Raw genomic sequence first — 26281 nt, 5'->3', positions numbered from 1 at the left:
AGCCCGGAAGAGCTTCAAAACAACTCCTGTCATCACATGGCGAGAGATCCAGACACATGAGACTCTAAAACACGCAGAGTTCGTGTCCTGGACGATGATTCCGCATCGTGTCGTCTTTGGTTCTTACGCGTAAAAAGTGCCAACAGGTTGTTTCCAACTGAGCCTGACGCACCTTGATGCAGCCATGTCAAGGTAAGACGCGTCTGTGTGCACCAACACTTTGTTTTATTATATCATGCGCTCATAGACAGGCTGCAGCCTGCAGGAGCTTCTTATTTAATGCACCAGGAGTCAGGAATATGACTTATAAATCACCTCAAGACACTGCAGCTGCATAAATAACGTAATAAATAACATATAGCTGCTCTATGAATGTTTTATTTTGTAAAAACACCAACATACTTACATTACAGTGACATAAAACAACAATTCTTCACACTTTAGAGGCTGAAATAAAGAATATTTGGCATTTCTGCTTTAAAAAAACAACTCAAATTATAAATAAATCATGACAACAGTTGCTGTCAGTCGACTAATCGATTAATCAGTGCAGCTCACAGCCACAGGAGTCAGGAATATGACTTATAAATCACTTGAAGACACTGCAGCTGTATAAATGACGTAATAAATAACATATAGCTGCTCTTTGAATGTCTTATTTTGTCAAAACACCAACATGCTTACATTACAGTGATATAAAACAACAAATCTTCACACTTTAGCAACTGGAAACAGAGAAAAAAAAAGGTATTTCTGCTTGAAAAACAACTAAAATTATAAATTAATAGTATCTGATAAATTAAATCAGTGCAGCTCAAAGTCATACACAGCCACAGGAGTCAGGAATATGACTTATAAATCACTCGAAGACATTGCAGCTGTATTAATAATGCTGTGTTTGACTTTGAGCTGCACTGATTAATCGATTAGTCGACCGACAGCAACTATTGTCATGATTTATTTATAATTTTAGTTGTTTTTCAAGCAGAAATGCCAATTATTCTTTATTTCCAGCTACTAAAATGTGAAGATTTGTTGTTTTATATCACTGTAATGTAAGTATGTTGGTGTTTTGACAAAATAAAACATTCAAACAGCAGCTATCTATTATTTATTATGTCATTTATACAGTTGCAGTGTCTTGAAGTGATTTATAAGTCATATTCCTGACTCCTGTGGCTGTGAGCTGCACTGATTAATTGATTAGTCGACTGACAGCAACTGTTGTCATCATTTATTTATAATTTGAGTTGTTTTTTAAAGCAGAAATGCCAATTAATCTTTATTTCAGCCTTTAAAGTGTGAAGAATTGTTGTTTTTCTCTGCGTTATATCACTGTAATGTAAGTATGTTGGTGTTTTGACAAAATAAAACATTCAAAGAGCAGCTATCTGTTATTTATTACGTTAAGCATCCTGTATTTATCCAACTAAGAGTCCAAAACACAAAGATATTGATTCATTATTATCTAAAAATAAAGAAAACCAGCTGAAAAAAGCAGATTTTTGCTGAAAAAATTACTCAAAACTACTTTTTGTCAACTAATCCATTAACCGCTTCTGCCAGCTTCTTTGTGTCCTTGTTGATTTATAACGTGAATGCGACAAAGAACAATAACCGGATGATTTCGGTGTAAACATAAAAGTGGTTTTGGCTCCTGCCGTTAAAAATCTCGACCCGCTTGTTGCGTTTGACCTTGAGAAGCTCTGTTGCTGTTTGTCTTTGTGTTGCAGTTTGCACTCAAAGGCAGCAGGAGGCAGAGCCGCGCGTTGCCTCCCCCCCTTTTTTCAAAACCGGTAGGCTGTATTTTTGGATCAGCACAAGTGGGAGAAAGTTGACGCAGGGGTTGTGTGACCTCGGTTTGTTTTCGTGTCTCCTGTTGCAGTTTGTTTGGGTGTGTTTTTCAGATTTGTGTATTTGGGTTGGATAGAGTGATCAGCTTTGGATGATTGTGAACAAAGTGAACTCTCTCTCACGCACAGATTTATTTTTATTACTATTTCAAGGCTGATGGACTCTCCTGACTGATGGGTGTGGACAAAGACGTTTCCCATCCGTCTGAGCGTGTGACTGCAGAAGAACAGCACCCGAGAATTAAAGACAATCGAGATGGACCCGTCCGAGCAGAAGCACTTCACCGTCGTGGACTATGTGATATTTGCGACCTTGCTCGCCGCTTCCATGGGCATCGGGCTGTACCACGCTCTGTCCGGTGGGCGTCAGCGCACCACGCAGGAGTTCCTGATGGCGGACAGGAGCATGAGCTGTCTGCCTGTCTCGCTGTCGCTCATCGCCTCATTCCAGTCCGCCGTGGCGATCATAGGCGTACCGGCAGAGATCTACACTCACGGCACTCAGTACTGGTTCATCGGCTGTGCCTACGTTCTGGGCCTCCTCATTCCTGCACACGTTTTCATTCCGGTGTTGTACAGGCTGCGGCTCTCCAGCGCTTACGAGGTACGCTATGGCATGTTTTTATGTTCAAACATATTTCTGGTGTTTTCCCTTCATGACCTTCAGTCCTCCTGTTGTTTTTGCTTCACAGTATCTTGAACTGCGCTTCAGCAAACCAGTGCGCATCTGTGGAACTTTGACCTTCATCTTTCAGACGGTGGGTGGAGAAGCTTCAGCTCAGGATATCTGCAAGATACAGAGCACATATCTCTCTCTTTTTAAACATGTGTAGATCAGATTAGATCAACTTTATTGTCCCCACAGGGAGATTTACAGAGCTGCAGCTTAATTACAGGACATAGCAACCAAACCAGCGTACCGTTATAAAGACTAAAGACACTGCAGGTTTAGCAGGGCGCTCCAGACGTCCCTCTACCCAGCAACACATTCCAGCTCCTCCTGGGTGATCCAGAGACTTTCCGAGGCTAGATGAGCTATAAAGTCCCTCCAGCAGGTTCTTGGTCTCCCTATTCTTTGACTACCCAAAGCTCATGACCATAGTTGAGGATAGGAATGTAGATGGACTGGAAAATTGAGAGCTTTGCCAGAGTAAAGAAGCTGTGGAGAATCTGTGTGATGTGATGATGTTTCTACGTCCGAGTTTTTAATGATGCCAGAGAGCAACAAATTACAGTAATCTAGTAATACAGGTTTGATAATATCCAAGGAATGATCTGATCATGGAGGTGATGACAGCCGGATTGAAACATTGAATTCACGTGTTCGTCTAAGATGAGTTTTTCATCAAAAACAACACAAACAAGGTGAAACATGCAACCTTGGTCTGTTCAGCAGTAACTAATCTACTCACCAGCAGCTCTTCACCTTCACTAACATCTAACAAGTTGCGGTTGGGACTCCAGGTCACGTGCTGCGATATTTCTTGGCCAGGAACAGTTATCTTTGGATGGAGCCTCCAGCCCAATCTTCACATCTGACTCTGATTCAGTGAATAAGATCCAAGCATCGCTTTAAAAGCCTGAAGAATAATCTGTAATCTGTGTTTTCCTCTGCCTCAGGTTGTCTATATGGGAGTTTGTGTGTATACTCCTGCCTTTGCACTAAATGCAGGTACGTAAAGTTCCTTTATTTTTCTCTGACTCGGTCGTTTTGAACAGACGAGGTTCGATTTGTTTCCGTGTTTTCTTGCAGTTACTGGATTTGAACTATGGGGAGCAGTGCTGGCCACTGGACTCGTGTGTACATTGTACACAACAATGGTGAGGCATTGCAGTTTACCTTTACATCTGAATGTCCATTTTTGGATTTCCTGCATGCACCATTTCCATAATATGAGCTCATCTCTATGACTGTTAACTGAGACCGACATGTATCATATTAATCTCCGCGTGTGTCTCGTCTGGTCCTGACAGGGCGGCCTGAAGGCCGTCATCTGGACAGACGTCTTTCAGACTGTCGTGATGTTTGCAGGGCAGCTGGCTGTCATCGTGGTGGGAGTGCACAAGACCGGAGGAGTGTCTGAAGTCTGGAGGAAAGTCCTGGAAGGAAACCGCATCTCTGGACTCGAGTGAGTTCGTACTGAAAGTTTGTGAGCGATCCATCGAGAGTGGATAGGGAAGTCTGCGCATGAATACATCAGGACTAGAACAGGTCTGCAGATGCAGATATCAATCCTCGAAAAGCTGAAAGTCTTTTAGGTGGAGTATGGAAAACTTTACGTAGTCCATGTCAACACCTGCTATTATCACGACTCCTACAGGTCAAGTTCAAGTTTGTGAACTTAAGGAGAAAGAATCAAGGCCTTGAAAATATTCATAAGTAGACATGGTCATTGAAAGTTCTTGAATTTCTATAGAAATTTAATGTATTTTCACTTACCACAGCAACAAAATATATTGTGTAAGCTGAGTGATGGAGACTATTTTACTCATGTTGTGTTAGGCGTCCTTTAGACCAGATCCTGCGTCGAAAACACAAAAGATCTTAGATTGATTTAAATGTGGGTAGTCTGTTTTGGGTGCAACCATTTTGTGTCTGCAAAATGACGCTGTTGAGCCGAATTCAACTTTTGGAAAAAAACAAGTCAGACCAGTCAAACTGCTCCGACCACAGTCAGCCTGAAACGTCTCTGAGACTGAGACCGTCAACATGGATTCATGGGCTAAACTCTGATACTCTGATATATATTTTTTTGGCCTTTTTCAAGCTTTATTTTTGACAGAGACCGCTGAAGAGTGACAGGAGTGTGGAGAGAGAGATGGGGAACGACATGCAGCAAAGGGCCACAGGTCGGATTCGAACCCTGAGCCGCTGCTGTTTATTTCATACCGTGCAAGCTTCTAAATCTGAGTCTGGCTCACAATTTACGCTGCAAAATAGAGACACGAAGACTTTTAATTTAGTTTGTGTCTGATGGTTTGGGGTAGCTCACCTGGCAGAGGCCCAGGGTTTGGTTCATCTCCCTACTGTCCTGTCACTCTTCAGCTGTCCCTATCAAAATAAAAGTTCAAAACCCCCCCAAAAATGATAATATATTTAATATTTACTTTATTGTGTGTTTTGTTACACACTGCCGTAACACAAAGAAGTGATCGTAGTGGTGTTTATGGATTATTTACACATTATTACAATGTGTGTATTATTAACATTGTATAAATATCTCATTTTTAAATATCTATTTAAATATTTGCATCATCACTCCTAAAATAAACCGATAAAAACATTAGAATAACGCAAAGTTACAGAATAACGCGGCTACGTTTGAACGTTTTCAGGAAAGCATGGAACAAATAAATAAATAAGCTTTCATCGAGTTTGACATCTGAAATAAAATAATACAACCATACCACGTTATGCACAGGTCAGATCAGCTCTTCTATCAGAACAGTGACCACAGTTTTCTCCCAACAAGAAAGCCTGTGTATATATACATATATATAAAATATGTATCTATACTATTTTGCATAAACCAACATCACAAACAGAATGGTGCCTCTTCGCTGCGTGGATTGTGAATGTGCTAACTTCCTTCTGCCCTCATGTTTAAATAAATGGCAGATATATTCAGCACACACACTTTGTATTTGTTTCCTTATAAGTGATTGTAATTGGACTAGATGGGAGACTTGTTCCTGATGTCTCTATGCTGTGTTTTCTCTCTCGTGTTCAGCCTAAACCCAGATCCTACAGAGAGACACACCTTCTGGACTCTCGCAGTCGGCGGGGTCTTCCTCATGCTGTCCCTGTACGGCGTGAACCAGGCTCAGGTCCAGAGATATCTCAGCTCGCGCACAGAGAAAGAGGCCGTCAGGTACGCAGGCCGCAGTCTAACCGAATTCTTTCAGAATAGAATAGAAAATTAGGATAATAGAGGTCGCTGCTTGGTTGATCTAAGACGGTTGACATGATGAACAGCCTCACAGAGCTGCTGTAGATCATTTTTTGTCATCTTGAGTGTTAAGAAAAAGAAAAAGAAGAGTTCAGGAGTGACTCTTACTCTTACTACTCTTCTCTGCAGGTCTTGCTACATGGTGTTTCCCTCCCTGCAGCTGGCTCTGGCTCTGAGCTGCGTGATGGGACTCGTCATGTTTGCACGTTACTGCGGAGAGGATCATTCAGACAAGCTGGGCACGTCATCGCGGGACGCGGTGAGTCATTATCAACTGAATCATCTGCATCATAGGGATGTGATATGTCCGCTTCACTACTCTTGAAATACTAGGATGAAAGATGGATCATGCAGAGTTATGAAAATAACCCAGTCGTAAAAAGCACATTGGGCTTGTCATGCATAATAAACATTGAAGTATTTGCATTTTTTCCTGTAACTTTCATGCAAACAGATTTTTGTTTGTGCTTCTTTTTTTTCTCACAGATGGTGATTTACTTTGTGATGGACATGCTTCAAGGTCTGCCCGGACTGCCTGGTCTGTTCGTTGCGTGTTTATTCAGCGCAGCTCTCAGGTACGACACTTCCCGTCAGCGTCAAACAAACGTAACATCAACACATTGACCCGATCGGACGTGAGCTCTGCATGCGAGCCAGCTGATGAAACACCCGTCTGAAACTTATTCAGCAGCTCCACAGACGCCAGCCTCCTGTTTTTATTAGAGTGCATTAGTTTCACCCAGATCTACCAAATAAACGGAGTGTAGCTTCTTCTCCTCTCCTGTGTGCCTCATGATGAGTCTGCAAACACCTTAATGACGTTACATTCAAATAAAACCTATAATATTTCGTTTATGTTTGATATTGATGTGATGTCAAGTCAGCTCTTTAAAAAAACAGGAAATAAAATGATCACAGGTTTATAATTTAAGCATAAAACTTTTTGCTTGCTTTGCTTCAAGCTTCCTTGAAGCTTCTATTTGGGACCGGCCTTCAATTACTTTAATTACTCTAATTAAAATAAGCTTCTTGTTGGCAACAAGAAGGAACAAGACAGAATATTGTTTATGTCAGTTAAAGATTATTATTTGTTTGATGACCAAAGTTGTGGGATGTAAATAAACAAAGAAAGGACACATCGTCTGACTTTATGACACAAAAACTAGGGAGGTCTGAATGAATTACACTTTCATCCTGACAGTTTCAAGATTTAACTGTTTTATTTTAATTTTTCTCTGTGAGTGATTAAATTGAGGAGAATCTAAACCGACTAAAAGTGTGTGGGACGACCAACATTCATATTTCTTTATGATTCAAGCAGCTTAAAAACCAAACTCAGGTTGGTGACATCCAGACATCATCCAGACAGTTATCTACATTTATCTGGTTCTCGGCTTTTAATTTGAAAAGTTTTACAGCACTCAGAACCAGTAATACAATCTCAGTAATAATTTATACTCTTATTAAGATAATTAAGGAGAAAATAGCTGGAATTCTCTCACATAAAGAAGAAATATCAGACAAAACTGTAATTTTTGGTATATAATTATGGATAATTGATGTATTTTAATGATGTTAGTAACTGTGTGTATATTTTTTTGCTTTTCATGAGCAGCACCATCTCGTCTGCTTTTAATTCCTTGGCCACTGTGACAATGGAAGACCTCATCAAACCCCATTTCCCCCCCATGACGGAGTCGAGAGCCACCCTGCTGTCCAAAGCTTTAGGTTAGCTCTCATCAATGCACGACAGAAAGCTGCATCACAATGACGCCGTGTTTCTAAAAAAAGTCTCAACGTATGTCTCCTTCCATAAAGCTATGTCGTACGGGCTGCTGTGTCTGGCCATGGCCTACCTCACCCACCTCATGGATGATTCGGTTCTGCAGGTACGTTCACAGCTTTGAGTAATGACCGACACTTCCTGGCTAAATTTGCACTGACTGTTACGTTTGGACTCCAGGTGGCTTTGAAAATCTTCGGGATGGTCGGGGGTCCCATTCTTGGTCTGTTCTGTCTCGGGATGTTCTTCCCGTGGGCCAACGCCAATGTAAGTCGAACCCCGTCAGCGAGATCTGTTGTGGAGTAAAATGTTGCTTTATTCCAATTTTCTTTTGCTGATTTCCTGGAAATTTTGGTTGCAAACTCACATCCAGTCTTCTCCGGTCTTTTTAAAATTGCGTGTATGAATCGGGGATCATTCCTTTTAATCATTTCAAGACCTGTCAGATTTATCTTGGACCTTGTTTGGGATCCTGACCCTATGTTGGAAACCACTCCTTACAGCTGTTTCATCAATAAATATAAACCTGATTCAAGAATTTAGCAGATGCTTTTAGCCAAAGCGACTTACAGAGAAGGGAACGATGTCTGCACATTTCTTCCTCTGACTCTTAAAAGAGACAAACCGTAAGCCTCTATTAACTTTTTGTTTTCCTCCTGTCACCAGGGAGCTTTGGCAGGTCTCGGGGCGGGTCTGGCTTTGGCTTTCTGGGTCGGCATCGGGAGCATCGTCACTCGTAGCTCCGGCCCGAGACCCCCGCCGCCCAACTGCGGAGCCACCCTGCTGTCCAACAACACGACCGCCGCCATCCAGACTGCACTCAGCAACGTCACTCTGAGGTACGAGGCACGCGGACGGCACAGTTTTGTTTTCGCCGTGGTCGCTTCACGAGTTAACCCCTTTTCTCTTCGCTCTTTAGCCGCCCCTCTGGACTGAAGAGGTTCTACTCGTTGTCTTACATGTGGTACAGTGCGGTCAACTGCTTCACGGTCGTTCTCATAGGCCTGATCATCAGCTTCCTCACAGGTACGCGAGTTCTTTACAAGCCTGAACCGCTCTTTCAATCAATTTAAGTCTAACTTTAAAAAATGCTCAAATATATACATGTGTTTGTTTCAGGCCCCATGAAAGAAGAAGATGTGGCACCGGGCACAATCTATCCCGTGTTAGGAAAACTGTTTTGTTTTCTGCCCGAACACCTCCAAAAGAAGCTCTGCTGTGTGTCTCCTCTGAGACAGACGGTGAGTAAAAGACGTTTAACAACCAAAGAGCCAGGAGCCAGCCTCAAGTGGACGTTTGAGGAGTTCTTGGCACTTTAGCACCTCGTCTATATTTACCTTTTTAGTTATTCTTACAGCTCCCCGCAGAAGAGAGGCGTCCTCCACAACACAAAGAAATGAACGGGCTGGCCTACCAACAAGAGGACGCAGCGTCACAGGAAGAGACGGAGAGCTTCCTCCCTGAGGCTTGTGCACCAGTTGTGGAGCTTGAAACAACCGTGTGATGTGAAACGGTTAAAAACGTCTTTACACGAAGCACTTGGACTGAAAAACATGTAATTTATTTCTTATTTTGTTGCCTCGGCGACGAGGAGCGTAATTTACATTTGCACTGTCAAACGCTGCAGAGAGGTCAAAGCTAAACACGGCAGGTTGTTGACTCGAGTGCAGCTGAGCCTGTTTTTAGTTTTCTACATTGCCACAAGTTCGATTTTGAGTTTTTGTCACCTTCAGGCGCTTAATGGGAGTTTCCTGGATGTCCTGTGAAGGTTAGATCGACTAAAAATATACAAACATTTACATGTAAATGTATACTTGACAATCCTTTAGCACTACAGCAGCTGTATGAATGGTCCCGTGTCACGCTTTGTGGTGAGATGATGACGATGCCTCACCTTTTGTGTGTATGACTGATATCTGTCTGCATTACAACTGGAAAAACTTTTTTTCTAAGAAGAATTAAAGATTTTGTAGATCAACATTTGAATCGTTTTATTTGTCACAACTCAGGAATAAAGTTTAAGCCCAGATTAAAGGGACACACACCAAACACACACACAGTGTGAGATGTCTAACAAAGCCTGCATTATGAAGTCAGGGTGTGTTCACCCTCATGAAAGATGCTATCATGTTGACACACAGGAAGTGAATTAACCAGTCTGTTTTTAGTTTTTTTTACTCAACTCGACTTTTTTTTATTTATAATGCACCTTTCATGCAGAGATGCAGCCCAAAGTTCTTCACAGAGCAGAATAAAGACAGAAATAAACAACACCAGTTACTTAGGCAACAGAACAGTTGCATGAAAACAAAAAAATTAAAACAAAAATAAAAAGCTAATAAAAAACTAAAAAGTAAATTAAAACTTAGAAGGTAAAAAGCACAATTTAAGAACAGTTGCATGAAAATAAATTCTGCAACAGTAAAATAAATGAAATGCTAAAAGTAAATAATGGGATAGAACTGCTTGGTACACATGTCTCTTGGAGCCAGGCCATTCAGCGATTTAAAAACCAATAAGAGAATCTTAAAATCAATTTTAAAACTAACGGATAACAAGTGCAGGGGTTTTAAAATGGGGGTTATATATGTGCCCTCTGTGTGGTCTTCATCTGGTCTTTACTACACTGCATTCAAGTTAAGATTTGTTATTTTTTATACATTTACTACAAAATATTATAAACATAAATATTGTTGAGTATTTCAAGCTGTAAAGCCTTAAACTCAAATTATTATGCATGGGCACGTCAATGCTTCGAACAGGTGGAAACTTTTAATTCTGTCCTGGACTGTCCCTTAGTCTCTGAACAGGAAGTGAGGGGGAGGGAAATGTAAACAAAGCTGACCCACATTAGCATGGCATGACACAACACACACGATATCTGCTGCATAATATATAAAATACATCATTTGCATGCGCAGTTTGAAGTACCTCATGCAAAGTCTGTACACAGGTTGTATTCTAGCTGGTCTATAACACAATAAAGGCTGTAATTAAACACCACAGAGCGTCTTTGTGCAGGTGCAGGAAACATCAGAACTGTATCTCCAATAAGTCAATAAAAGATACTATCATAGACCTTTACAACTCAAACAAAAAATGCTGATGTTATTTAGAGAAATAGCTGATAAATATATGTAACTTGTAAGTCCAAAATCCTTCATTTCAATATTCAAATGTCTGAGATGCAGGATGTTTGCAGCAGTGATGATGAACTGATGAACTGTGTGAATTGCTCTCCAGGAAGGATTTCTGCCATGCACGACATTTTGAGAGAACATAGAACGCTCTTGTTGAACTTGAACGCAGGTGGATGAACTGAACACAACATGCAGCGAACACGCACAACCCAGAAGTTAATTTAGAGGCTAATATGACATGAGTGTAGCCTTTGTTAACAAGAGTCATTCATGTAAAACATTTGCATAACATAGCACATAATAACAGCGTGGTATGTCGTTCATATTTGATTGGAGTTGAGATGGAAATCTTAAACAGAAGGATTGTATTATAATTCATCTGGCCACCCAATAAAAGCTGTAATAACACACCACAGAACGTCTTTGTGCTCTGTTCTGCTACACAAACGTCCTTTGTGCACATTTTTACACCACGGAGGTCATAATTCAACAAAACAGAAAATTAGTAGTCATACGTCAAATTAAAAAAGTCTCCCTGTTGGACTTACTGATGTACAGTTCTGCATCTTGTTTTATGTAAGTGTGTGAAAGACCAAACATTAAAAACAAGACCAGGACTCGAATCTGTACTTCACGCTCACAATGTGAGAGCACTCAATGTTTCTCGTGTGTTGTCATGAAGATGTTTGTGTCTGTTTGCATGTGTTAAACTCTCAGAGCCACCACATACACTACCCACACAAAGTTTGGGATATTCGTGTGCACCTAAAATGCACTGTAACCTTTACAGGTGAACTTCATTTGACCAACAAGGGAGTACGATCCAACGTTCTGCTTTAACGACATGCATTTGCATTTAAACATCATGCTGTCCACATTTGGACATCATGACACCAAGACAACGCCTAACAATCCATCAACAGTACCTGGTACCAGGATGTACTCAGAGGGAAGTTACCACTGAGCGCTGAGAGTCATGGAGTGTCATCAGCAGGTTGTAATAAGTCGACTTGTAACAATCGACAAGTTACTGAGACGTTTAAATGTTTTGTTGTGGTGTAGCTTTTGTTTCAAGAAATTGTTTGAGATAAAGAAATTACCATTCATGATATAATGTCACTGTGAGCACAGGGGCGCCTATAGGAAAGGAAAGGAAGGACTATTCCAACGACTGACAGGGGGGGGCCCAATTAGATTTTTTTTTGTCATGGGGCCCAAAATTCCTGGCGGCGCCCCTGCTGTAGCAAGCCGAACGTCAAATATCTCTAATGTCTGCATGATCCCAGCTTTCACCACATTTCTGTTTGTTTTTATTTGCATATTCACCTGTGGTATACTTTTACGGACACTGACGACCTGCTGCAGTAAAACAGGCAGTGCGTTTCATTTCCATGTAAGCTGCAGCAGGAAAGATCTCCATCAGTGTGCTGCTGCTGCCTCTGTGGACACAGACGGGTTCTTCTAACGTGATGTACCACTGATCCAATCCAAGACAAACAGGTCAGCTGATCTTTACTTCTTTAGTCACTATCTTTCATTAACATGCATGTCTTAATTTAAAACACTTTATGTGTTTTAAAGTTATAATAGATATTTAAATTTAAGTGCTTTTCTATCAAAACACAAATATTTTAGTTCATTATTGAATATTTCTTTGTTGATGAAGGTATTATTATTCAAATTTTTGTGAATTTAAATGGGTATTATAATCCATGAATAGTTAGAATAAGCAATTATATATTTAACATTTGAGTTTGCAGAAACTCACCTGGTTTGTCTAAACTTCTATTAGCTTGAGCAGATTTTTTTATATATATATATATATACAGTGCTTAACAGATATTATATACATTGTGGAGTTATTAAGGGTGCCTGAACTCGACCAGGCGTGGCACAGAGGACGCAGGAGTCAGCTCGGTTCAACTCATTTGACTTTCTGTCGAATTATCAGCAGGTTGAAAACCAAAAGCGTCTCTGTGCTCCACTGACTCAAAACACACCCAGGCACTCACCCAAAGAACAAATGACATTTTTAATGCTAAAACATAATAATTATTATTGTTATCCATGAATTTTCAAATTTACTGTTTTACAAAAAATATTAAAGCACATTATTATTTGATTTGATTAATGATTAAGATGTCAAATTATAGTTGTTTACTTGCATTCCTGAACAGAAAAGTTAGTTTTAGTGGTTCGATGTTAGTTGATTAATTTCTGACTTCTTGGCTCAAATTTGGGTATAAAAAGGTGAATTCAGTTTGATATTTGCCGTTCATGTTCAAAATGGTAAAACGTCGAGAAGTCATGATCGGAACCCGTGCACTGTACATATTTGTTTATTTTATTATTTTAGCTTTTGTTGGATAGCAACAGTTTTAAAGCATCATTGTGTAGAAATTTGCATTTTGCCGCAATACCACTGTGGTAAATATGGACATGTGTACTTATTATGATTATATAACTTATCATCAAAGTTTAGCAGCCAGCTGATATTGTTTTCTAGTCCAACAGCAAGAGGCCCAGCTTGGCATCTGTCTTTCAGCCTTTAATTATACCGAGCAAAAGTCAGTCAGAGTTAGTCTTGCTTCGGCTTCTTGCTCTGCCACTCTCTCCTTACTTCTCTTCTTATTTTTACATATTCATTTTATAGATCATCTTTCTCATGTTTAGTTAGATAATTGCCATAATTAAACTGATGATATCTATGTGCATTCTTTATGATATGAGGTAAAACAGTGAGGTGACGTGTCACACATTCGTTGTCGTGCAGTTGAAGCGGACATTAAAAGTGACCATGTTGCATGTTAGAAACTTTACCATTACCCACACTCTGCAAGTAATTTAATTCAGTACCAGTCAAGTTACATTACAGCGTAGCATTACCTTCCTCCTGCCCCCTCGGCCCCTCACAGTTCAAGCAGCACGGCTAACAGACTGAGCTGATGATAGCAGCTGGAGTTTGCAGCAGTTTACTTGTCGAGTTAAAGTGAAGCACGCGGAGGACATCAGAGTTTTTGAATTTCAAATATATATTTCCATAAAATATAATCAACAAGTAGTTGGTGGTGTGACTCACACTTAGCCCAGAGCCTGAAAGGACACAGAGTGGGAATGACGGAGCTATCATTCATCAGTGTTGCATCAAAATTATTTAAGATCAGTTACATAATGTTACTTTAAAACTAATTGCTTACATAAGAACCGGTCTGGGAAGGCATTTCTGTGCAGGTGCAAACAAAAACGTTTGAGCGTTACCTCAGAATATACAGTACATGAGAAAAAATGTATGTTTTCTTTGTTAGATATGAAAGGAGCAGGGCAGTTCTTTCTCTGAATCTGAATCAAGGACAGATCTTGTGATTATGAGCCGTTTATATAAAACAGGACTTCTATTTGTTTGTCTTTTTTTAGAGACTTGGCAAAATGTTTAAGATAAAAAGGTAAATATGTGATGTGCAGCTTCACCAGAACAGACGACTTCTCATGTTATTCATTATTTACAGGGACATCATGTGGCTCTTTATACTGATTTATGTCCTGGGGTTAAACATCTCTCAGGTACGTTAGTATCATAAGATTACACATCAGATCTTAAAATTTAAAAATGGCATTCGATTAAGTGATTTTCTTTTGACTTTCACAGGCTTCTGGAGCAGGTAAAGTTCTTTGTATTTTGAGTTTGAAAATGTTCTTAAATGTGACATTTTTAAAAAAAGGTATTGCATGAAAACTGAAGTCTGTCTGTCTTACATGTTTCAGCCAATTCAACACAAATGTATTATTTCAAACTGAAGATAGATAAAAACGCAATCGGAAACCTATCGACAGCATTTGTGTACAACAACAACAATGTGCGAGTCAGCGACCTTAAAAAGACAACAAGTAAACATCTTTAATACATATATATATATATATACACACAAGTGCTGAATGTCTTGATTTTAACTGTGAAAGAAACTGATACCTGTTTCCAATCAGTCTGTCAGAATGTTACGAACGGTGTGCAGTGTACCTGCGAGCCGCTCCACAAATGGGGCGATAAATCTTGTGAGTCTAAAACTGAATGTTGTCAAAAAGACACATGCACCTTCTCCAAAGACAAGGCTACCGCATGTGTTTCAAACACCTCAGGTATTTGCTCATTTTCACTTTGTTTGCATGTGTGTGTATTTCTGTGTATCAGTGCGTACAACACTGACATCTTTTTTCCTTCACAGTGACCATCAACGGGTCCATGGAGTTGAATGTACTGAACTATGCCAGTTGTCTGAATGAGAAAACATCCGTGGAGTATAAAAAATGTAGCAACAATGTGACGACAGAGGTAAAACCAAAGTTGTATGAATAAACAGCACATTATTTAATTTAGTTATTGTCATTTGCTAATAATATACTCGTGTGTGAACATGTATTAAGTGTTGAGAGTTGTTGCCTTTCAGATGAAAATGATGTACAGCACTTTGAGTGGATTTAACAACTTAGAAATTCTCCGATACAGGTACGTACTTAAAAAAAAGTCTGTAGATTTTACAGTGAACAACTGCCAAACAATGACGGTAAAATATGGCATGAAATATGAGTAAACAGTCATGTTTCAAAACCTTTATTCATGCGGCATTTTAAGAGAATTTATACAGCATAAAAGTAGTGTTTTATATTAGAGACTGTTGATTTTACAGTAAAACACTGTAATATTTAATGGCATATTTTACTTTTTTTTAAAATATGGAATAAAATGCCAATCAATCAACAGTACAAATATCCTCTTACTGTAATATAAGAAAAAGTTATGCGTAAAAAGTTTTATTACGGTAAAATAATACAGTAAAAAAGTTTTTTCTAATTAAATTTTTTTTTTTACTTCTCTTCACTAAAGACTTGGAAGCATCTACGTAGAGTTTCTTATTAGCATTGCCGAAGCTGTCGACCCACAAGCTTTGATAAGTATATCAAAAGATCTGTCTGAGGCTCTAGGACCACTTTCTATGGAGACTACAGGTAATAAAACAGAGGGTGCATGTGTCCACTAATCTTAACTGTGGTTTGTCTTCTTTTAGTCCAGTTCATTTAATTTTGTCCTCCTTAATGATCAGTACTGTGCATTATTGATCAGTCATTCAGGTTGGATTGGACTTCTGTCCATTCATGGTGCTCAGAGGATAAATACCATGAAGGTATCATGGAACCTGAACGGTTTTTCAGATACCTTCTGGATGTAGTTGATTTGTGGTTTCCATACTGATTCAACTCTTGTTTTTTGCAGGTGTTGTCCATTTAAAAATACCAAAAGGCCCCGTGTGTTACAACAAGACGGAAAAGCTCGAATGCACTGTACAACATGACCTGCAGACCTCTCCAAGGTGGCAGTTGAAATCAAAGGAAAGATCAAAACTCATAACTAATGGCACACAAGCAACGTTGACACAGGAAACACTGAGGACCACAGTCACAATTACAGGCGTTGATGCACTCTGGGAAGGTATATCTGTTTCAGCCACTATATTTACATTATATTTACAAAGTACTTTTTAAAGTACAGCGCGAGCAGCCTGTGTCAATTTAACACAGAGCACCCTGAGCCAGGCACAGAAAAAGCATAGAGAATCTGGTGGATTTTCAAAATAAAATACCCCATGCAAACTGCAGGTCGTGAAAACAGATAAGAGGCCGAAACTGTTTTTTTGTACCAGGCTTTAAACATGTTTATTTCTGCTGTGAAGTTGGACATTTGAACATGGGGACTTATGGAGACTGACTCACTTCTGGAGCCAGCCTCAAGTGGACGTTTGAGGAACTGCAGTTCTTACAGTAGCATTTCATTTCTCAGCTTTTGCTGCTTGGGTCAGACCCAAACTCTCTAAATGCATACAAAACCATATTAAATACCCTTTATTGTTGTCAATGCCAATGTTGCAAGTGCTAAAAGTGGAGCTTATAAATGATAATTTATTAGGTATTTTATATTTTGTAGTCATGAGCCACAAAAATGATTAAATAAATGTAGGGAAGTAAATATACTTAGTTCTTTCCACCACTGATAATCACATAGAGGTTTTACATATAGTGGCTTTAATGCTCATCCCTGTTTTATTTTTTTCCTTAGGAGAGTACATGTGTATCTATGAACAGTCTGCAAACAATTCTTTCACCATAACTCACAAAGCCAGCGGTGTAATGGACGTAGCCCTCCAGCCAAACATTGCCATCACCACAAGTCCAAGTTTTCCATCGTGTCAGGATGAAGAAAGCGTCACTCTAACAGTCCAGTGTAATATAGATAACAGTGATGAAAGTTATGTTGTGAAGTGGAGCAGCCAAAAAACAGCAGTAACACAACCAATACACCAAGGTAAGTAAATGTTTAGTGGTCTTCTTTTCCTGTTCATTTAAATTTAAATTTGCCTTTTAAACGTGCGCCAACTTATTATGAAAATACATGACATGCATATCTGATCCTATCAGATGGAATTTATAAAGCTCGAATAGTTGTTAAATGTGATCCCAAACCAACCACACCGCCACAAGTGAATTGCTCGTTTGTGAACAGCTGCAATCAAACGAGAAACGCTTCGACTGATATCAACATCATATATGGTAAGTTTTAAGTCTAAGTTTTAATATTAGTCCTTATGAAGTCATAATCTGTGTTTTGAAGTGTTTTTATAACATATGTTTAGCATTATGTGGCAGCATTACGCCAATATTTGGTCCAGCAATGTCAAAAATGTCATTTTGCAGATATGGTCGGATGTTCTTAATCAGATTTTTTTGATAAAATACGGATGATTTGTGCTGAGTTGTGTAGAGTGTTCCTGAGATAGTTCTGGCCTCACTGATTACTGTACAAGAACACAACTGTATAACCTCATTCACTGATTCAGGGGAAAACGGATTATATTTGATAAAGAAAATACCCCTAAAGTCCCCGAGCTGCTCGGCCTATCCAATCAAATCAAATTTTATTTGTATAGCCCAAAGTCACAAAGTACATTTGCCTCGGAGGGCTTTACAATCTGTACAGGGAGTGACACCCTCTGTCCTTAGACCCTAAAAAAAAAACTTCAAAACATATTGTACAATAACAATGAAGATAGAGAGACACAGATGCACAGCACCAGCAAATCATTAACTAACTATAAACTGTAATGGAGATATGAAGATTTTGAGTCCTATGGCAGCATAACTGAACCAGCCCTAAGTATAAGCTCTATCAAAAAGGAAAGTCTTAAGTCTTGCACGATACCCACGATACTCACGGTACCCCGCAGTGCCGAATCACAACAGTTCCTACTATACTAGAAATTCTACACGATGGTACTATTGTGGATTACTATACTACCGGTGCCAGTTTCCTCTACTCCTGGCTTCTCACTGCATGCTACTCCCTTGTAAACAAACCACCCGCCCGAGTGGCGAGTCTGCCACAGCATCGTCATCAGTAGTCCCACTAATTTTGCTCAAAAAAATTTACTTTGTCTGGTATAGTATTGTGGTTACTCACTTTGGTATCGTGACAACTCTAGTCTTAAGTCTACTTTTAACTTACACTGACCGTGTCTGCCTCCCGAACCCAAAATGGTAGTTTGTTCCCCAGAAGAGGAGCTTGGTAGCTGAAAGCTCTGGCTCCAAGTCTACTTTTGGAAACTATAGGAAGCACAAGGAACCCAGTGTCCTGAGAGCACAGTGTTCTAGAGGGGTAGTAAGGTACTCATTTAGATATGATGGTGCCTGACCATGAAGAGCTTTGTGTGTAAGGAGAAGAATTTTAAATTCTATTCTAGATTTAACAGGAAGCCAATGCAGGAAGCCAAAATGGAGAGATTGATCTTGATCTTGGTTCCTGTCAGAACACGTGCAGCAGCATTCTGAATTAACTTCAAAGTCCTAAGAGACTTATTAGAGCAGCCTGATAACAAAGAGTTACAATAGTCCAGCCTAGAAGTAACAAATGCGTGGACTAGTTTTTCTGCATCCACTTGAGACACGATGTGTCTGATTTGGCGTTACGTAAGTGGAAGAATGCAGTCCTCGAATTTGTTTTATGTGGACGTTAAAGGACAAATCCTGATCAAAAACAACTCCAAGATTCTTTACAGTGGAGCTCGAGGCCAGGGTGATCCCGTCTAAAGTAACTAAGTCTCTAGAAAGAGAGTTTCTGAGGTGTTTGGGTCCAATTACAAGAACTTCATTTTGTCTGAATTTAACATCAGAAATTTTTTATATCCTTAAGGAATGCTTGGAGTTTAGTTAACTGATTGGTTTCATCAGGCTTGATCGATAAATATAATTGGGTGTCATCAGCATAACGATGAAAATTAATGGAATGATTCCTAATAATGTTCCCTAGAGAAGGCATATATAAACTGAATAGAAGTGGTCCTAGTACAGAACCTTGTGGAAGTCCGTGACAAACTTTGGTATGCATGGAGGATTCATCATTGACGTGAACAAACTGAGATCGATATAGGAAATATGACTTAAACCAGCTTAGGGCGGTTCCTTTGATGCAAATTTGATGTTCAATGGTGTCAAATGCGGCACTAAGATCTAACAGGACAAGTACAGAGATGAGTCCTTGCCATTGGGAGGTCATTTCTAACTTTGACTAATGCGGTCTCTGTGCTATGAAGCACTCTAAATCCTGACTGAAAATCCTCAAATAAACAGTTCTTATGGAGAAAGTCACACAGCCGTATTCATTGCTTTGCATTATTTCCTGGTGGACCCATAGCTTTAAGGTCAGGATAGTTAAATCAGCCTTGGGATGCCAGCAGCCAAATCCAGCAGGAAAACCACCTCTGTACTGTCGTCTAACTGGCTCCCATTGATCTCGGACACTGTCCGCAGTCTCGGTATAGTTTCATTTGAAGCTCAGGAGTCAGCTAATAGGACCACTTTAAAGGTCCCTCCCTAGCTGCCCAAGAAAAACAGAAAACATGCAAATATGTGGAAGCATTTAGCATCCTGTGACTTTGGTTTCTCCGACATAACTCCATATTTGATTTATGGCATTATTAGAAAGTTCAGTAGACTAGAGATGAGTACATTTTTCACTTCTATCCTCATTTTCATTCCCCTCCTTTAAAGTCCTTTCTTCTCTGGTGGAAGGCGATGCGGAACACGATCTTGTGAACAATAAACATTTAAAATTTGTAACAAGAACCAAAGAGGGTCCATAAGATACATTGCTTTTACCAAATAAAGTCTGTCCTCAGTGGTGTTACAAAATCAACTCAGCTATTCCAGAAATTCTTGAATTGTCTGATTCTAGTCTATGAAATGATTGGCTTTACTTTCTCCACATAGTCTCCAACATCTCATATATTTTCATAAAAATGTGACTTTAGTAAAACAAACGATGAATCTAAAACTTTAATTTTTCTTGAAAACAGACGGCGACAAATTCTGTACAGCAAACGGTGACTGGGAGAACACCAAAGCTGGTTTCACTGCAGTGTTAAAATGCAAGGATAACGGACCTGGAGAAAGAAAAAGGAAATGTAACAGGTAACGCTGATTAATCTGTTAATAATTTGGTCTATATATTTTCTAAAAAATATTGAAGAATGGTTGCCGCAATTTCTTAGAGTAAGCAGGACTAACAGAACTTTCAAATGTTCAATTTGAGGAGCTGAAATAAATTAGTTTTAGTTGTTAATCAACTGTCTGTTTCAGCGATGCGACATGGGGACCTGAGACTTCATCGTGTGTAAACAAGGCCGTGGACAACGTGCTGCAGAAAGCAAATGTAAGCCTAACTTTCATCACTATAATAAGATCTCCATCAATTAATATCATCAGTCCTTTACCCAGTTTGCAAATGTCTATAGATAGATACACATGTCCATATATATCTATATTTATGTTTATTTTTATGTCTATGTTTATGTTTAATGTTTTTTATGTTATGTTTTTTGAGTCTACCTGTCATGTCCCTTGTCTTTTATATGTATGTACAATTAAGAGCACACTGAACCGGAGTCAAATTCAGCCAATAAAGCGATTCTGATTCTGATTCTGATTCTGATTCTGAAAACAACTCACAGTAGGAGAATAAAGAGCAACATTAAAGTAGCCAGAATGAATCATCACCCATAAATTATCACTGTTGTTACAGATTATTGACATTGGACTTGGCGATGTACAAGAAAATGCTGCAGACGTGTTTTCCCTCCTTGGGAATGTCACAAATAACACACAGAATATCAACACTTTCGCCAACATGAATGCAACTATTGAAGTACTTTCCACTTTGAGTAAAAAGAGTCAACTGAAGCCGAATAGTACATCGACGAATGTAAGTATTACCGAATCACTTACTCTTTCAGTTTGAAGTTATAACCCTTGAGATTCTGATGAAATTAAACCCTGTTTTGATACTATTCATGTTCAATGTTCTCTCTATATAGTAGTTTTCATTGTTGGTGGATTGCAGGATTGTCTTTGCGAGGCATACATGCAATCCAGCGTAACCTCATTACTGATTAAGCAGTTCATTGGTTACTGCTAATGCAAACTGAACATTTCCTGCTGCTGCTTCACATTGTAATGATGTTTTTAGTTTTGCCGCCAACATTGCCACCTGTTTGCCTGGGCTTCATTTTGGATACAACGTGGGCGGTTCACAACAATCTATAACAGATATCTTCCATCCCAACTCCCGTTTCACTTGGAAATATGTCAGGTGGCTGACTCTGAAGCTGCTCTTATTGCCATTTCTGTGGGAAAACAGATCAAATCTGACTCCAGCTGCTCAAGGCATGATAAAAAATGTCAGATTATCGACTGACTTCTTTGGTGAAACAGTTTCACCAGCTGCCTTTGAGCTGAATTTCTAGTCTAGTCTAGTAGTATTATTAATAAATAAACCTCATCACTACCACTGTTCCCACCAACCTCAAGTGTCAAATCAACCAAGTCAACCAAGAATCTTAAGGATGACTTTAAAGCTGTCATTAATGATTATTTTGTGTCAATATTCATTGTAAATATTGCCAAACATGCATATTTTCCATGTATTCGTCCATTATACCGTTGCATAATTAATTTTCTAACTTTGACATGTTGTACTTGAATTAACTGCAATTAAAACAAAGCTTCTTTCTTTTCAGGACTTTTTGGAATCATCCAGCAATTTGCTAAACAAGTCTCTTGCCGATACATGGAAAACAAAGACTGAAAATCGTTCATTAGCTGGGACATATCTGGATTCTGTTGAGCAAATAATTAGGATGGCAGACATACAAAGTACGACTACAAAGAAAAATTTAGAGGTAGCCGCAAAAAATTGCTCAAAGGGGTCAAAGTGTGAGAACAAAGTGTTCAATGTCACAATCCTTCTTGATAGTGAGGACCCAGGCAGTGTAAAAACAGCTGGGTTTAAAGAGCTGGACTCTTATTTGCCTAACAAAGATGATGATTACCAGCCGAACAGCATTGTTGTGTCAACCACTGCTGAAAGGAAATCAAGTTCAGTCACGATTGAAATTGATTTCCCATTAACCAAGAAGAGACCTCGCAACGTTAAGATGCAGTGTGTGTCATGGGACAACACGACCAATAGCTGGTCGTCACTAGGGTGCAAATGGGGTGGTCCTGATGATGAAGGACGCTGCATTTGCACCCATTTGTCCTCATTTGCCATTCTAATGTCAAAGTATCCCATCGACATCCCTTACATGACTGAGATAACCTACGCTGGACTGTCAGTATCAGTCATATCACTCATTATCAGTCTTACAATAGAACTGATTGTCTGGAGCACTGTAGTCAAGACGAATTCTTTATATTTGCGCCACACTGCCCATGTAAACATTTCTCTAACTTTGCTGATTGCTGATTCCTGTTTTTTAGCGTCCTCTGAGCCGAGTCAAATTTCGGTAATCTGGTGCGAGATTGTTGTGTTGTTTAAGCATTTCTGTTACCTGGCCATGTTCTTTTGGATGTTGTGTTTGAGTACCACGCTTCTTCATCAAACAACTTTCCCGTTACATCAACTGAGCAAGAAAGTCTACCTGAGATACTCGTTATTTGTGGGCTACGTGTGCCCCATGCTTATTGTTTTTATCACGTTTATTACCAATAAGGCCGGTTCTGAGAACACATACTTCAGTAAAGAGACCTGTTGGCTGGTTTATGATGGGTTTATGGTAGGGTCCATCCATACATTTGTCATACCAGTCGGTATAATTGTTTTCATCAACATTTTCTCCATGGTGGTTGTAATCATGAAGCTTCTGCATCACCCTCAGTTTGCAAAAACATCTAATAGCACTGAAAAAAAGGCTCTTGTAACTGTCATGAGGTCAGTCGTCCTTCTGACTCCAATCTTTGGTGTGACTTGGATCTTTGGGTTTGCCGTGATGATTGTCGACCTCACGTCTGGAATCCTGGCCCTCGCAATCAATTACATCTTCACCGCGCTGAACGCATTCCAGGTATGGTCAATATAATCTTCACTAAACATCCAGAGCAGTAAAAGTATTTATTGCACGGTAACGTCTGTCATTTCATCTGCAGGGTTTCTTCATATTGCTAACCACATGCCTGTTTGATAAAATGGTAAGGCAGCTTTACATCGCCAAAGAAATTTCCAACGTAAATCATAATGCACTTTTCATTCATTTCATTTTTTCTTAAATCACCATTTTGCAATCATATCAACCAAACTAAGGTGGCCTTAATAGACCAGAATTCAAAGCATCCACATTTCGAACAATGTAAGCGGATTTAGAGACACTAGTTGAGCAACAGGGTAAACGAAACACCCGAAAAACCTGGATGAAGTGAGGTTTCATTGAATTCTCGTGGCTGTTGATAACTGCAACAAGAGTAAAAACAGCCCGTTAAGGGATTCACAATGACAGCAATCTGTGCTCTGTATCCACACCCACCAGAGTTGTCATAGTGTACTGAAACACCCTGAAGTACACTTTGACATCACTGCAGCAAGGTGAGGAGTTAAACCACTGAAGGTCAGCAAAAGCATTTCTTAAGCTGGCGTTAAGTTGACCTTGTCATCACCGTGGTGCCTCCTGGCTAAGAAATAGTCTGTATAGTACATATGAAACAAATGAAATATAACATGTTATGCTGTGAGTTCGAGACGTGCTGGTTGGCAGCACTTTTGGGGGCGCTATACATGCTAAAACAGTCACAGGCAAATCTTTTTTTAAGAGTTTTCGTGTGTAACTAGAAATGTTATGAACTACAAAGAGGTGTGGATATCTATATAGGGTTATTAAAAATGTTTTTAACTGTGTCTCTTTAAATTTTGTTATTTTGACAGACCCGTGAAGCTCTGCTGAATCGTTTCAAAATCAACGTAAGTTCACTAAACTGGGTTTGCTCGCATGCAAAACGCCACGATGTCTACTGATTGATTTTACTCATCCATCTCTCCTCTGCTCCCCAGAGTCCATCATCGATTACCGAAAGCTCTGCAAAGTCAGAATCAATCCAGAAATAAAGCATCCACTCTCTGATTCGACTGCTCTTTGGTTGTTTATTTTGGTTTATTTACCTGCGATTTGTAAGTCCACTGTACATACAATGTTGTTGTTGTAAGGTTTGTTTCGTAGAACTGTTACGGTGTTTCTCATCTTTAAATCAAACTATGGTAATGACAAATGTGGATTCAGCAATACTGTATGTTTTTCTTTACTAAAGCACTGAAATGCCACAGAAACACTGTTAATTGAAGGGTGTCCAAACACTTTGCTGTGTTCATGTCTGAATGTTACTGTTTGAGATCCTGTTTTCCTCGTTCTCCTTGCCTTGTTCTGCCCACTCCTCGTCCGTATCGTCCAGTGAAATCTCTTTTTGGGCTGCCATCTTTCGGTAGGCCTGGCACTCAATTTCTGCTCTGCAACATACAAACAGGTGAATTCATTTATGTTTAAAGTCATTATAATTTGGTGTGTTGTTGTTTTTTAACTGCATATTTGAAATAAAAGCTTTGTGTAGTTAATTTAAGCCATGATGTGTGAAAATCAAGGAATTAAAATAAAATCAGGAATTGGAAAACTGGGCTTCGTTTCATACTTTTTAAGGAATCGAACGCAGTCCTGGTGTCCATATATTTCAGCTATGCGCGCTGGTCTGTCTCCACAGCAGTCCTCCTTGTCTATAGGGGCGTGGAGGGAGTGCAGCAGGCGCAGCACGGCCAGCCGACCAGACTCTGCAGCAAAGTGGGCAGGGGTCCATCCATGCTCCGTCCTCAGACACGGCCTGGCTCCATGCTCGATCAGGATCCTGACCGTTTCTGTATGTCCTGTGGCGAGGGGGAAAAGGCATCACAGTGTGATCTGACACAAGCATTTAAGAAGCTGAGTTCTTATTGTGTTACAGCTACAAGGGGGATGGAAGAAAGAGATTTAACCTGTCACACACATTAAAGTCACAATTCAACGGTCCGAATGTAAACAAAGGGTATAAGAGGTGAAACAATTAATTAATTTAACAATTAATCTATCTGCAGAAAAAAGTCACTGCAACAAATTTAACAATCGATTAATTATTCTAATTATTTAAAACATCAAACATGTCCTGTTTCAAGCTTTTTCAGTGTTTGTGATGAATTGCTTTGTTTTATGTCAGTATAAAAGCTAAATCTTTGAGGTTTGACGTTGAGGTAAACATCTTTTGACATTATATAAACTGAACTGAACTGAAAAAAACAATCCATCGAAGAATCGATAATGAAAAAAATGGTTAATAGTTAAAAAATCCCACCTTATTGGAACAACACCTTGGAAAGAAACCCAGGTTGATTGACAGGTCTTTTAATAATAATAATAATATATATTTTTTATTATTTAAAGCGCCTTTCAGGACACCCAAGGTCTCTTCACAAATCAAACAGATTATTAAAATGATAGCAGTCACATATCTAAATAAAAATAAGTTTGAGTTTTTTCAGGATATGGACTAAACAGATGACTACTGAACAGCTGCTAAACACAAATTTGGATTATAATATTATACAGTGTTATATTTATGTTTTCTGATGATGTACTGTAGCAAAAAAAGTTTAGTTTAAATCTAGGCGAACAAAATAGATCAGTAAGTTCAGCTCTGATCAGCTGATAATTTGCCTATATTATTATTAATCATTAAAGTCCCCATAGGTGGACAAAATGCATGACTTTGTCCACGTTCAGAGCGTTTTGGACACCTTTTATAGTGTCGACAAGCAGCGTTTGAATGGTGTCAGGTGTCATAGTGACGACATTTAACACCTGCAGGTTGTGTCAGGTGAAATGATGACGTCACGGATCCATCATACTCACCTTTAGCTGCCGCCCAGTGCAGAGGCGTCTTGTGACTCCAGTCGATGTCTCTCTGGTTGGGATTGCATTTGTTTTGCCCCAGGATCTCCTCGACCCGATCGAAGTCCCCCGCTGCTGCCGCCTGGTGCAACTCGGTCATGTCGTTACAAAGGTTGCCCGGCAACCGCCGATCAGCAACAAAACCCAAAACCCTTCAAACCCCAAACCCTGTGAACGGCAATGCTGCCACCTGCTGTACATGTGGGGTGGAAAGCAGGGTCTG

The 26281-nt window shown here is 39.5% G+C and overlaps 3 protein-coding genes across 5 annotated transcripts; 2 read left to right on the top strand and 1 right to left on the bottom strand.

Moving 5' to 3' along the window:
• The first annotated feature begins 55 nt into the window (after positions 1–55).
• On the top strand, positions 56–9566 carry slc5a6b (solute carrier family 5 member 6). 3 transcript variants are annotated; one of them, XM_027275015.1, is made up of 17 exons: positions 98–192; positions 1734–1796; positions 2007–2457; positions 2546–2611; positions 3474–3525; positions 3607–3674; positions 3828–3982; positions 5585–5725; positions 5933–6062; positions 6290–6378; positions 7419–7531; positions 7622–7692; positions 7767–7853; positions 8253–8425; positions 8506–8612; positions 8706–8827; positions 8944–9566. In XM_027275015.1, exons 3-17 carry the CDS (start codon positions 2110–2112, stop codon positions 9088–9090), a joined length of 1869 nt encoding a protein of 622 aa, XP_027130816.1. In that variant the 5' UTR covers positions 98–192; positions 1734–1796; positions 2007–2109; the 3' UTR covers positions 9091–9566. The 3 variants fall into 3 exon arrangements, with proteins under 3 accessions (XP_019133454.2, XP_019133455.2, XP_027130816.1); XM_019277909.2 differs by lacking the exon at positions 1734–1796 and having other exon boundaries at positions 56–192; XM_019277910.2 differs by lacking the exon at positions 1734–1796 and having other exon boundaries at positions 59–192; positions 1983–2457.
• Positions 9567–12174: 2608 nt separating this feature from the next.
• Positions 12175–24229, top strand: adgrf3a (adhesion G protein-coupled receptor F3a). The gene is made up of 18 exons (XM_010743922.3): positions 12175–12226; positions 14233–14287; positions 14373–14385; positions 14489–14611; positions 14708–14860; positions 14947–15053; positions 15169–15227; positions 15606–15727; positions 15993–16208; positions 16833–17078; positions 17192–17323; positions 20122–20236; positions 20405–20477; positions 20847–21026; positions 21841–23166; positions 23249–23290; positions 24018–24053; positions 24144–24229. The coding sequence occupies exons 2-18, from the start codon at positions 14240–14242 to the stop codon at positions 24195–24197; spliced, it is 3045 nt and encodes a 1014-aa protein (XP_010742224.3). The 5' UTR covers positions 12175–12226; positions 14233–14239; the 3' UTR covers positions 24198–24229.
• ankrd66 (ankyrin repeat domain 66) lies at positions 24209–26186 on the bottom strand. Its single transcript, XM_010743923.3, has 3 exons — positions 26020–26186; positions 24773–25001; positions 24209–24593 (listed from the first exon to the last, which is right to left on the bottom strand). The coding sequence occupies exons 1-3, from the start codon at positions 26156–26158 to the stop codon at positions 24455–24457; spliced, it is 507 nt and encodes a 168-aa protein (XP_010742225.1). The 5' UTR covers positions 26159–26186; the 3' UTR covers positions 24209–24454.
• Positions 26187–26281: the final 95 nt, after the last annotated feature.

Source organism: Larimichthys crocea, chromosome XXIV (assembly GCF_000972845.2).
Source record: "Larimichthys crocea isolate SSNF chromosome XXIV, L_crocea_2.0, whole genome shotgun sequence".
Taxonomy (NCBI): domain Eukaryota; kingdom Metazoa; phylum Chordata; class Actinopteri; family Sciaenidae; genus Larimichthys; species Larimichthys crocea.
This window is presented reverse-complemented; position numbering and strand designations above follow the sequence as displayed.